The sequence below is a fragment of the Narcine bancroftii genome, chromosome 6 (assembly GCF_036971445.1).
Source record: "Narcine bancroftii isolate sNarBan1 chromosome 6, sNarBan1.hap1, whole genome shotgun sequence".
In the NCBI taxonomy this organism is placed as follows: domain Eukaryota; kingdom Metazoa; phylum Chordata; class Chondrichthyes; order Torpediniformes; family Narcinidae; genus Narcine; species Narcine bancroftii.
The window spans coordinates 12,866,014-12,879,616 of record NC_091474.1 but is presented as its reverse complement, the minus strand read 5'-3'; the positions used below and the strand labels follow the sequence as shown (position 1 = coordinate 12,879,616).

General features: G+C 41.5%; 1 protein-coding gene across 25 annotated transcripts in view; it reads left to right on the top strand.

Moving 5' to 3' along the window:
- The window catches only part of ptprt (protein tyrosine phosphatase receptor type T), a 1,055,968-nt gene that overhangs the window by 655,968 nt on the left and 386,397 nt on the right, over window positions 1-13,603 (top strand). For all 25 annotated transcript variants that reach the window (XR_011339907.1, XR_011339906.1, XR_011339908.1 and 22 more), the window contains one exon: window positions 3,209-3,505. Coding sequence is in view for 21 of the 25 variants with exons in the window: in XM_069884025.1 (XP_069740126.1) it covers window positions 3,209-3,505 (297 nt within the window). In the remaining 4 variants the exon portion in view is untranslated. The remainder of the gene's footprint in view (window positions 1-3,208; window positions 3,506-13,603) is intronic.

Genomic DNA, 13,603 nt, shown 5'->3' with positions numbered 1-13,603 from the left:
TTAATTTCTCATTTCCACATTATCATAGATGACTATTCATTTATGAAACAATAATTTATCATCGTTTAGACAATGAGGCACCTGCAAACTCACACCAAGACACAAGAGCAACTTGTCCGTGAACTACTCTTTGCAGACGATGCTGCTTTAGTTGCTCATTCAGAGCCAGCTCTTCAGCGCTTGACGTCCTGTTTTGCGGAAACTGCCAAAATGTTTGGCCTGGAAGTCAGCCTGAAGAAAACTGAGGTCCTCCATCAGCCAGATCCACACCATGACTACCAGCCCCCCCACATCTCCATCGGGCACACAAAACTCAAAACGGTCAACCAGTTTACCTATCTCCGCTGCACCATTTCATCGGATGCAAGGATCGACAACGAGATAGACAACAGACTCGCCAAGGCAAATAGCGCCTTTGGAAGACTACATAAAAGAGTCTGGAAAAACAACCAACTGAAAAACCTCACAAAGATTAGCATATACAGAGCCATTGTCATACCCACACTCCTGTTCGGCTCCGAATCATGGGTCCTCTACCGGCATCACCTACGGCTCCTAGAACGCTTCCACCAGCGTTGTCTCCGCTCCATCCTCAATATTCATTGGAGCAACTTCATCCCTAACATCAAAGTACTCGAGATGGCAGAGGCCGACAGCATCGAATCCACGCTGCTGAAGATCCAACTGCGCTGGGTAGGTCACGTCTCCAGAATGGAGGACCATCGCCTTCCCAAGATCGTGTTCTATGGCGAGCTCTCCACTGGCCACCGTGACAGAGGTGCACCAAAGAAGAGGTACAAGGATTGCCTAAAGAAATCTCTTGGTGCCTGCCACATTGACCACCACCAGTGGGCTGATATTGCCTCAAACCGTGCATCTTGGCGCCTCAGAGTTCGGTGGGCAGCAACCTCCTTTGAAGAAGACCGCAGAGCCCACCTCACTGACAAAAGACAAAGGAGGAAAAACCCAACACCCAACTCCAACCCACCAATTTTCCCCTGCAACCGCTGCAACCGTGTCTGCCTGTCCCGCATCGGACTTGTCAGCCACAAACGAGCCTGCAGCTGACGTGGACTTTTTACCCCTCCATAAATCTTCGTCCGCGAAGCCAAGCCAAAGAAAAAAGAAAAACACCAACATTCATCAGTAAAATCAGGTCAATTTTAAAACCATATTTCCAAAGTGTTGCCAATGGACCTGAAAATATTGACCTGAAAATAGGCAGGAAAGAAACTGGGAAATGCCAACACATCCCACCTGGAGATTAAGCCATGACTTGCTCAGAACTGCAGGAGGCTGAGAACAGTTGGGGAAGTCACTTTGGAACAAAATGAAGATGCACAGCTAGCCTCAAAACACAAGGGCACTCGCAAAGCAATCTTTCTGACTCTTTGCAGACTCTGCTATTGTTTCCTTCTGCAAAATGATGCAGAGTCAGGGAAGATTCCTTCTATGAATTACAAATCTTCCTGAATATTATGCCAGCCCATTTTTGTCTTTGCTGGGTTAAACATTGGAACTCCCTCATTGAGCTGCAGGAAACAGCAAATGGACAGCAGTGGTTCAAGACACACTGAACATTCTTAAGACAAGATAGGCGTGAGCTTTTGGAGCCTTTGTGGACAATGAATAAGGTTTTCAAAGCTTGCAGAGGGATCTGGGCCAGCTGGTAAAGTGGGCTGAAAATGGCAGATGGAATTTATTGCAGACAATTGTGAGGTGTTGCATTTTGGAAGGACAAACCAAGAAAGGAGATACACAGTAAATAATAGGGCACTGAGGAGCACAGTAGAACAGAGGGATCTAGGAATACAGATACATAATTTCCTGAAAGTGGTGTCATGGGTTGATGGTGGTAAAGAGAACTTTTGGCATATTGGCCTTCATAAATCAAAGTATTGAATATAGGAGTTGGGATGTTATGGTAAAATTGTATAAGACATTAGTGAGGCCAAATTTGGAGTATTGTGTGCAGTTTTGGTCACCTAACTACAGGAAAGATATCAATAAGGTAGAAAGAGTGCAGAGAAGATTAACTAAGATGTTGCCTGGACTTCAGGAATGGAGTTACAGGGAAACATTAAACAGGTTAGAATTTAGAAGAATAGTGTAGATTTGATGGAGGTATTTAAAATTATGAGCGGGATAGACAGAGTAAATGTAGATAGGCATTTTCCACTGAGGATAGATGAGATAAAATTAGAGGACATGGGTTAAGGGTGAAAGAGGAAAGAGGGAGCATGAGGGGGAACTTCTTCACACAGAGAGTGGTGGGAGTATGGAATGAGCTGCCAGCTGAAGTGGTGAATGCAGGCTTAATTTTAATATTTAAGAAGAATTCAGACAGCTACATGGATGGGTGTTGAATGGAGGGCTAAGAACTGGCTGCAGGTCAGTGGGACTAGACCAAAAAAAATGGTTCCATACAGACTATAAAGGTCGAAGGGGCCAGTTTCTGTGCTGTAGTGTTCTCTGGTTCTTTTTTTTAGATCCATTATTCTTTCCTCCATTTATTTCGCCTTCCTTCTTCCTTTAATTTTTTTATGTTGACCATTGAATTAAGGTTTACAACTTTGTAGTGTCTTCTTCATCATAAGCTTTTGAGAAGTGCCGTTGTGAAAATGTTGCTTTCCTTTGGCTGACATATGGCACTTAAATCTCAAACTCTTCAGAAAGTCGCTCTGTTTAATTTATGCACCGATGAAAATAAATAAATAAAAACATTGTACTGCAGGAATCTGAAATAAAACTGAGAATGCTAGAAATACTCATGATCATCTGTCAGATAGAGAGAGTGTTAATGTTTCAGGATGATGATCTTTCATGTGAACTTCCATCTGGCCTACAAAAATGCAAATTTTGAGCTGCTATTTGCTAATAAATCCTGCTGTGCAATTGTAACCTTGGAGGTATAATGACAATATGGTTTGATTTCAAAATATTCACATTGAAAGCACAAGAGGTCAAGGAATTAATTTTGAGCAGCTGAAGATGATGCAAGATTAATGTCTTATTTCTTCTAAATACAATTGTAAAGATTGAATTGAGTGAATTTTGCCATTTCTTCTGTAGTCTTAAAAGTCTTGTCCCTCAGGGCTTGGAACCATTATTAACAAGTTGCTTTGACTTTATCTTTCTAATGCAAAATCAGTTTAAGGATCTCTATGCTTCAACGACTGTATCATGGAATTATCTTTGCTTTTCCTAGATCCTGTGCATGGTCCTCAGAATGTGGAAGTTGTGGATATCCGGTCTCGTCAGCTGACTGTTCACTGGGAACCATTTGGTTACGCAGTCACTCGTTGCCATAGCTACAACCTGACAGTTCAATATCAGTATGTGCTTGGTCACCGGGAATACACAGCAGAAGAACTCATACAGACATCATCCCACTATACATTGCGGGGGCTACATCCATATACAACAGTCAAACTTCGACTGGTATTGGTCAATCCAGAAGGAAGGAAAGATAGTGATGGAATCGTTATACAAACAGAAGAGGATGGTAAGTGCAAAAATTAATTTTCCTTTGCCAGCACCATAGCATAGACCAGCCATTCTCAACGAGGGCCATACAGTCCCCATGGGTGCAAAGCATATTTAAGAGAGGACCACGGACTGAAATCATAAAATATTTTTTATGTTTTGCATGTAGTCAGTCGGAACAAAGTACAGAAGAAACCAACTGCATCACCGGATAGGAGGCCCATAAACATTGTGCTGAGTCCTTAGTGGGCTCAAGCTTCTTTGACAGCTCCAGTTGGGGACATTGATATACAACCATAAAACAATACAGCACAGAAATAGGCCTCTTCAGTCCTTCTAGTCTGTGCCAAACCATTTTTTTTGCCTAGTCTCACTAACCTGCACCCAGTTCAGAGGCCTCCATACTTCTTTAATCCATGTACCTGTCCAAATTCTTAAATGTTGAAATGGAGCCCACATTCACCACTTCATCTGGCAGCTCATTACACACTCCCACAACTCTCAGTGTGAAGAAGTTCCCCCTAATTTTTCCCCCTTTCACTTTTAACCCTTGTCCTCTAGTTTGTATCTCACCTACCCTCAGTGTAAAAAAAACTTACTGCATTTACTCTGTCTTTCCCCCTCATAATTTTAAATACTTCTATCAAATCTCCCCTCATTCTTCCACACTCCAGGGAATAAAGTCCTAACCTTTTTAATCTTTCTTTGCACACATCACTCTAAATTTGGCCTCCCCAATGTCTTATACAACTTTACCATAACATCCCAACTCCTATACTCAATGTTTTGATTTATGAAGACCAATATGCCAAAAAATCTCTTTACAACCCTATCCACCAGTGCTGCCACTTTCAGGGAATTATGTATCTGTATTCCAAGATCCCTCTTCTACCACACTTCTCAGTGCCCGACCATTCCTTTCTTTTCTTGTCCTTCCAAAATGCAACACCTCACACTTGTCTGCATTAAATTCCATCTGCCATTTTCAGCCCACTTTACTAGCTGGTGATCCCTCTGCAAGCTTTGAAAACCTTATTCGCTGTCCACAATGCCCCCAATCTTTGTGTCATCTGCAAACCTGCTGATCCAATTTATCACATTATCATCAAGATCATTGATATTGGTGAGAAACAACAATGGTCCCAACATTGAACCATGAGGAACACCAGTAGTCACAGGCCTCCAGTCTGAGAAACAATCATCCAACTCTACTCTCTGCTTCTCCCATCCAGCCATTGTTGAATCCATTTCACTATTTCACCATGTATACCTAGTGCCTGTATCTTCCTGACTAACCTCCCTCCCTTGTCAAAGACTCTTCTAAAGTCCATGTAGCCTTTTCTTATCAAAGGCCTTACTAAAATCCATGCAGACAATATCCACAGCCTTTCCTTCATCAATTTTCCTGGTAACCTCAAAAAACTCAAACGATCTACCATGCACAAAGCCATGTTGACTATCTCCAATTTGTTTCTGGCTCTCCAAATAATTGTATTTCCAATCTCTTAGAACACCTTCCAATAATTTACCAACTACTGATGTCAGGCTCGCTGGCATATAATTTCCAGGGTTACGTTTGGAGACATTTTTAAACAACAGAAAAATATGAGCCATCCTCTAATCCTCCAACACCACCGTGGTGATATGTAATTACACCAATAGGTCACCAGGGGTCATCTCGGTGACCAGAGCTACAGTCTAGCCTTCCAGGTTTGTCTTGCAGAGTCAAACCTCTTAGTGTACATATTAGTTTATTAAAGCTGTCTTATACTCGCACTGCTGGTGTGGTTATTGTCAGTACAACCACCATGGCTTAGGACATTTTAAATATTTCTGCCAGAGCCCCTGTAATTTCAACACTAGCCTCCCTCAAATTCTGAGGGAATATCTTGTCAGGCCTTGGGGAGTTATCCACCCTTATTTATTTAAGGCAGCAAGCACTTCCTCCTCTTTAATATCTATAGGTTCCATGACCTCGCTGCTTGTTTTCTTTACTTCCCACAATGATGTGCCCATTTCCTGAGTGAATACTGATGAAATAAAAGTGGAAATATAAGTGGAAAATAGCAACCCCAAGACCAACGTGAGGTCTGGTCAGAGAGAGAGTTTACATATAATCTGACTGTAAAGATAAGGAAAATATACAGAAAGAAAATAGATATAAATAAAAGATTGGCTCCCTCATTATTGACTGGCACATGTGCATAATGTTTGCTCAGTGGACAGTGTTTTATAAGGGGTCAATAAATGATTAATAAAAATAAAGCATTTACTGATGCTGCATAGCTCAGTACAGCAAGTTAGCTCTGTAACCCCACTCACTTGGTATGCCAAATCTTCAATGATTGGTGTATGAAACATTACAAAGCTTCTCATAGCATTATATCCAAAGTTGCTTTTTCAACCAAATTTCACAGCATGCATCTGTCAAAGAGAGAGAGTTAATGTTTCAGGATGATAATTTTTCACAAGCCACAAAATTGTCACAGGAAATGCTAGAATCATTTAAATCAGTTCCTCAAGATGGATTTTGTTTGCCTAAATATAAGCATTGAGAATACTCAACTTGGATTTGTACATGGTAGGTCATGTCCAACCAATCTTAGACTTTTTTTGCCGTTACCAGGAATGATGATGAAAGAAAGGCAGTAAATATTGTCCACATAGACTTTAGAAAGGCTATTGACCATGTCCCGCATGGAAGGTTGGTCAAGAAGGATCAGTCACTAAGTATTCAGGATGAGGTAGTAAATTAGATTAAACTTTGGTTTTGCAGTTGAAGCCAGAGCGTGGTCATGGACAAATACCTCTCTGACTTGAGGCCCGTGACTTATGGTGTGCTCGGGGATTAGTGTTGATTCCATTGTTGTTTGTCAGCTATATCAATGATCTGGATGATAATGTGGCAAACTGCATCAGCAAATTTGCAGGTGACACTAAGATTGGGGAGTAGTGGGCAGGGGAGCTTTCAAAGCTTGCAGTGAGATCTGGTACAGCTGGAAAAAATAAGATGCAAAAAGGCAGATGAAATTTAATGTGGATAAATTTGAGCTGGTTCTCTTTGGGAGGAGATACCAAGTTAAGAGTTACACAGTAAATGGTAGGGCACTGTGGAGGGTAGTAAAATAGAGGGATCTGGGAATGCTGATACATAATTCCTTGGAAGTGTTGTCACACGTAAATAGGGCTACAAGGAGTGCTTTTGGCACATTTGCCTTCATAAATCAAAGTATTGAGTACAGTAATTGGTATGTTATGTTGGTTACATTGGTGAGGTGAAATGTGGAATATTGTGTGCAATTTTGGTAACCTAACTCCAGGTCAATAAGATTAAAAGGAGTACAGAGAAGAATTGGATGTTGTCGGGATTTGAAGAGCTAATTTATAGGGAAAGAATAGGTTAGGACTTTATTTCCTGAAGTGTCACAGAATGATGGGAGATTTGATAGAGAAATAGTAAATCATGAGGACTCTAGATAGGGTAAATGAACACAGACTTTTCCATTGAGGTAAGATGAGACAAGAATTGGAGGGCCTAGGATGAGGATGAACAGTGGAATGTTTAAGGGGAGGAACTTGTTCACTCAGAGGTTGGTGAGTGGATGAAATGAGCTGTCAGCAAAAGTGATGAATGTAGAACTTGATATTAATAGATTGATAAGTACATGGACAGGAAGGATATGGAGGTGCAGGTAAATGGGACTAGGCAGAATAATATTTTCAAATCACACTAGATAGACTAAAGGGTCTGTCCGTGTTGTATGTTCAATGGTTCAGAACTTCTTTCCTTTTCATACAGCTTTGTCTTTCAGAGTTGCTTGTTATACTCCTACCTTCAAACCCCAATGCTTTGTTGCATCACTGGTAAAGACAATACAATATCAATTTCAGTAATATTGATCTTATGTGAGTTAAAAGTCTTCCAAAAATGTCTTGTTTGCTATTTTAATACATCTATTAATCCATCAAATATGAATGATGAAAGAATTCACCATTTGTGTGAATTTTTTCGGTACACCAACATAATAATCTCTTAAGTAAATTTAATATTTTACTATTATAATATTGATGAGAAATAAATATTTAAAAATTAAAATAGTTGGTTTCAAATATTATCTTTGTAACGTTCTTTGCCATTTGGCAGCACAATGAAATATTTGAATTAAATATACAGAAATAGAGGTATAAATATACATACTGAAAAAATAACATTGACCCTTGGTTTGCATGGAATATTACCTGAGTTGTTAAATGTTGCATTAAATCAGTTCTGCAAATTTGTAGAAAGGAAGTAAAAGATAGTTAAGTCAAGTGAAGACCCTCCACAGTCAAGAAATGTCAGAATTCACCATGGGGACCAATGAAATAGCTGAGCAATTAAACAAATACTTTATTTCTGTCATTTTTGAAAAGGAGACAAATAGCTTACCACCCCAGGGGTGCAGTGCTAATTCTTTAGCACCAAAGCTCACCGACATAGCAACAAGGAGGTGCCTGGAGCTGCCCCGTGAGGTGCCTGGAGCTGCTGCCTGAGGTGCCAGAACGGAACTCCGGTGAACTCCATCAGCACGGCACCCCTGCTTACCGCATTCAAAAGTAGCATGCATGTAATAGTCAACTCCGTAAATCTCATCCTAAAAATTGGTCCACAAAGTTTGACTATTACACGCGCATGTATACGGAAGGATCGGTTGTCATTTTTTCAGAATTCACAAACTGGGAGAGTGAGGGTGGCTGAGACTTTCACAACAAGATGAGCATTTATATCACCAAAGCAGGGCAAGCTCCATTCCAAGTGCTAGTAAATGGGATTAGTATCGATGGATGAATGGCATGGGCTGGGTGGGGTCAAGGGTCTGCTTTTGTGTTGTATGCCCTTCTGACTCCATGGCTACAGACAAAATCCATAAGGGGTGTGGATTGAGAGTGCTAATAATAGATGATCAGCCATGATTTAATTGAAAGGCAAAGAAAGCTCGAAAGGCCAACTGCTGCACCGTGCTACGGCTTGTTTATGGGCAACTTGGCCCAGTATTTCGGGTCCTGATGAAGTGTTATTTCTTCATGCTGACAGTAAATTAAGCTCATAACAGAGATCTAGCAATCTCTATCATGAGATCTTAACTTTTTGTTTTATAATCTCATTGCCTCTAGGTATTAGAAAATACTGGAAAACCTCAGCAAGTTGGGTTTTATCTGTGGAGAGAGAAAAAGAATTAACCTTTCAGTGTGATCACCCTTCAGCAGCTGGTCTGACAAGAGTATGGATACCTTTCCATGCCTCTCTCTCCACAGATGTTGACTGAGCTGTTTCGTAATTCCTGCATGTCTGTTTAACTCCAGATTTTCAGCATTTGTAGTATTCTGCTTTTTACTTGTCACTTGCAGGAAAAAGTCATGTTATTCAACTCCTGTGAATTTATCAAGGCAGCTGGACACCAAATCACATCATAGAATTTTTAGATAGAATCAACTTTCAATCAACCTTAAAACATTAAAATTTAAATTAAGATTGGAATATAACCAAATCATTAATGTGGAAGCTAAAATCATTAGTTTTTATTTAAAATTAGATATTCTGTGTTGTCATGCAAGGAAATGTTAATACCCATAAAATTAGCATGAAGTAGTTTATAATTATAGGTTAGACCAGTGGTACTCAACCTTTTTCTTTCCATTCACATACCACTTTAAGTATTCCCTTTGCCATCGGTGCTCTGTGATTAGTAAGGGATTGCTTAAGGTGGTCTGTGAGTGGGAAGGGAAGGTTGAGAATCACTGCTCTAGACCCAATTATTACTGAAATACTTTGCTCAAGAAAAATTGGAATTGGCCCATTTCTTTGGAGTGAGGAAACTGCACAAGTCAATTAGGTACAATTAAAACAGTGGTTTTCAACCTTTTCCTTTCCACCCACAGACCACTATAAGCAGTCCCTTACTAATCACAGAGCACTGATAGCAGAGGGAATACTTGAAGTAGAAAAGGGTTGAGAACCACTGCCTTAGAGGGAACAGTTGTGGTGAGTTAGCATCTGAAGTTTAAGATTATTGAAGACTACAATTTTAATACTGGTTATCAAACTACTGTGAATTAATAGCAAAAGTGGTGGTACATAATAAATGAGAAATGTGCACATTATTAGAAATGCTTTATTGAGTTTGATTAGAAATTGCTGTTTGCAATATCAAGTCCATTATTCAACACACCAGTTGTCTATTTATCTTTTACTCCTTTCATTATAGGACTTATGGAGTTGTAATCATTCTTCTTGATCTATGTAATGCCATTTTATTTTAAATCTTTATGCCTGGGAGCTGTTCATTTTGATTTCCAGTCTTTCTGCCTTTGATCACGTGCTTCGACATTTTGAGTTTTTATGATTGATAATGCTTAATTATATTAGATACAGGACTCCGTTTAATTTCTTCCTCAGCAAGTTAGGAGTTATTCCCTGAGAAAGTGTAGAAGCATCTGATGAAATTGAGTCTAAATGTTTTTCAGATAAGTACGCATTGTGATGATTACAGCAGCTGTGCTGTGTTTCTCCAAGCACCATAAATGCCGGGGAGCAAGATTATTGTGACAGACCTTCAGTTTTTTTCCTCAACAGGGAAAAATGTTCACGAACATTGATTTGCCCATTTCCTATGTTTACTCTTTCAATTAAACATGATGCATATATTTGCAGAATTTATATTTCACGTTCAGTGAGACTTCAATCTCAAGAGTCACTGATAAATAGCTAGCTCTCAGATGTAAACAACATTTAGCAGTGGTCTGTTATTTTCTTTGGCTTGGCTTCGCGGACGAAGATTTATGGAGGGGGTAAAAAGTCCACGTCAGCTGCAGGCTCGTTTGTGGCTGACCAGTCCGATGCGGGACAGGCAGACACGATTGCAGCGGTTGCAAGGGAAAATTGGTGGGTTGGGGTTGGGTGTTGGGTTTTTCCTCCTTTGCCTTTTGTCAGTGAGGTGGGCTCTGCGGTCTTCTTCAAAGGAGGCTGCTGCCCGCCAAACTGTGAGGCGCCAAGATGCACGGTTTGAGGCGTTATCAGCCCACTGGCGGTGGTCAATGTGGCAGGCACCAAGAGATTTCTTTAGGCAGTCCTTGTACCTTTTCTTTGGTGCACCTCTGTCACGGTGGCCAGTGGAGAGCTCGCCATATAATACGATCTTGGGAAGGCGATGGTCCTCCATTCTGGAGACGTGACCCATCCAGCGCAGCTGGATCTTCAGCAGCGTGGACTCGATGCTGTCGACCTCTGCCATCTCGAGTACCTCGACGTTAGGGGTGTGAGCGCTCCAATGGATGTTGAGGATGGAGCGGAGACAACGCTGGTGGAAGCGTTCTAGGAGCCGTAGGTGGTGCCGGTAGAGGACCCATGATTCGGAGCCGAACAGGAGTGTGGGTATGACAACGGCTCTGTATACGCTTATCTTTGTGAGGTTTTTCAGTTGGTTGTTTTTCCAGACTCTTTTGTGTAGTCTTCCAAAGGCGCTATTTGCCTTGGCGAGTCTGTTGTCTATCTCATTGTCGATCCTTGCATCTGATGAAATGGTGCAGCCGAGATAGGTAAACTGGTTGACCGTTTTGAGTTTTGTGTGCCCGATGGAGATGTGGGGGGGCTGGTAGTCATGGTGGGGAGCTGGCTGATGGAGGACCTCAGTTTTCTTCAGGCTGACTTCCAGGCCAAACATTTTGGCAGTTTCCGCAAAGCAGGACGTCAAGCGCTGAAGAGCCCAGAAAGAGGTTCAATGTTGGAAAACTGCAGTCAGACGAAGCGAGAGGAAACTTCCAGGCAAACCTCAAAGCAAAGCTCGACGTTGCAACCCGCCTCACGGACCCGTCCGCTGAAACCCTCTGGGATCAGTTGAAGACTACCATACTGCAATCCACTGAAGAGGTACTGGGCTTCTCCTCCAGGAAAAACAAGGACTGGTTTGACGAAAACAGCCAGGAAATCCAGGAGCTGCTGGCAAAGAAGCGAGCTGCCCACCAGGCTCACCTTACAAAGCCGTCCTGTCCAGAGAAGAAACAAGCCTTCCGTCGCGCATGCAGCCATCTTCAGCGCAAACTCCGGGAGATCCAAAATGAGTGGTGGACTAGCCTCGCCAAACGAACACAGCTCAGCGCGGACATTGGCAACTTCAGGGGTTTCTACGAGGCTCTAAAGGCTGTGTACGGCCCCTCACCCCAAGTCCAAAGCCCGCTGCGCAGCTCAGACGGCAAAGTCCTCCTCAGCGACAAGATCTCCATCCTCAACCGATGGTCAGAACACTTCCAATCTCTTTTCAGTACCAACCGCTCAGTCCAAGATTCCGCCCTGCTCCAGCTCCCTCAACAGCCCCTAAGGCTAGAGCTGGATGAGGTTCCCACCCTGGATGAGACATATAAGGCAATCGAACAACTGAAAAGTGGCAAAGCAGCAGGTATGGATGGAATCCCCCCAGAAGTCTGGAAGGCTGGCGGCAAAACTCTGCATGCCAAACTGCATGAGTTTTTCAAGCTTTGTTGGGACCAAGGTAAACTGCCTCAGGATCTTCGTGATGCCACCATCATCACCCTGTACAAAAACAAAGGCGAGAAATCAGACTGCTCAAACTACAGGGGAATCACGTTGCTCTCCATTGCAGGCAAAATCTTCGCTAGGATTCTACTAAATAGAATAATACCTAGTGTCACTGAGAATATTCTCCCAGAATCACAGTGCGGCTTTCGCGCTAACAGAGGAACCACTGACATGGTCTTTGCCCTCAGACAGCTCCAAGAAAAGTGTAGAGAACAAAACAAAGGACTCTACATCACCTTTGTTGACCTCACCAAAGCCTTCGACACCGTGAGCAGGAAAGGGCTTTGGCAAATACTAGAGCGCATCGGATGTCCCCCAAAGTTCCTCAACATGATTATCCAACTGCACGAAAACCAACAAGGTCAGGTCAGATACAGCAATGAGCTCTCTGAACCCTTCTCCATTAACAATGGCGTGAAGCAAGGCTGTGTTCTCGCACCAACCCTCTTTTCAATCTTCTTCAGCATGATGCTGAACCAAGCCATGAAAGACCCCAACAATGAAGACGCTGTTTACATCCGGTACCGCACGGATGGCAGTCTCTTCAATCTGAGGCGCCTGCAAGCTCACACCAAGACACAAGAGAAACTTGTCCGTGAACTACTCTTTGCAGATGATGCCGCTTTAGTTGCCCATTCAGAGCCAGCTCTTCAGTGGTCTGTTATGGTTACTTACATTTTATACCAGTCACAATCCTGATAAATAACTTTAATTTAAAACTGAAATATGTATCCTCTTCCGCTAATTCAATCCAATTTACATTTTTCCTTCATCAGAAACTCGAAATCACAAATTGACATAGTCCCATATATGAGTTATTAAACAAAGGACCATTGCTTTGCTAATATCGTAAACATATTCAAGGGGCACTTTTTTTTGTATTTAATAATTTGTGTAAATCATTTTAAATGTTATATTTTGTGCTGAGGAAAGTGCTCACACATTATTTATATTCCAAAACAATTATTTTTTCATTAATCATATTGAATAATGGACTTGATATTGCAAACAGCAATTTCTAATCAAACTCAATAAAGCATTTCTAATAATGTGCACATTTCTCATTTATTATGTACCACCACTTTTGCTATTAATTCACAGTAGTTTGATAACCAGTATTAAAATTGTAGTCTTCAATAATCTTAAACTTCAGATGCTAACTCACCACAACTGTTCCCTCTAAGGCAGTGGTTCTCAACCCTTTTTCTACTTCAAGTATTCCCTCTGCCATCAGTGCTCTGTGATTAGTAAGCTGAAGTCATTTCCACCTATTTAAATATACACGGCTGCAAAGTTATAATTCAACAACTACATTCAATAGAGTGCCTTTCTACTAACTCCCACAACAGTGAGTATCCTTTAGTAGTCTGAGTTACAATGTAATTGCAACTTTCAAGTGCACGCAGCTAAATTGGATAAAACCTTCATTATACCAGTGTCAGCCACCAGGCAGTTTTGAAAAGGCAAGATGACATGGAATCTTCAGCTATTTTATTCTCCCATCATTTTTTCTGACAATATCAGAATGGAGGTAAATTCAGCATT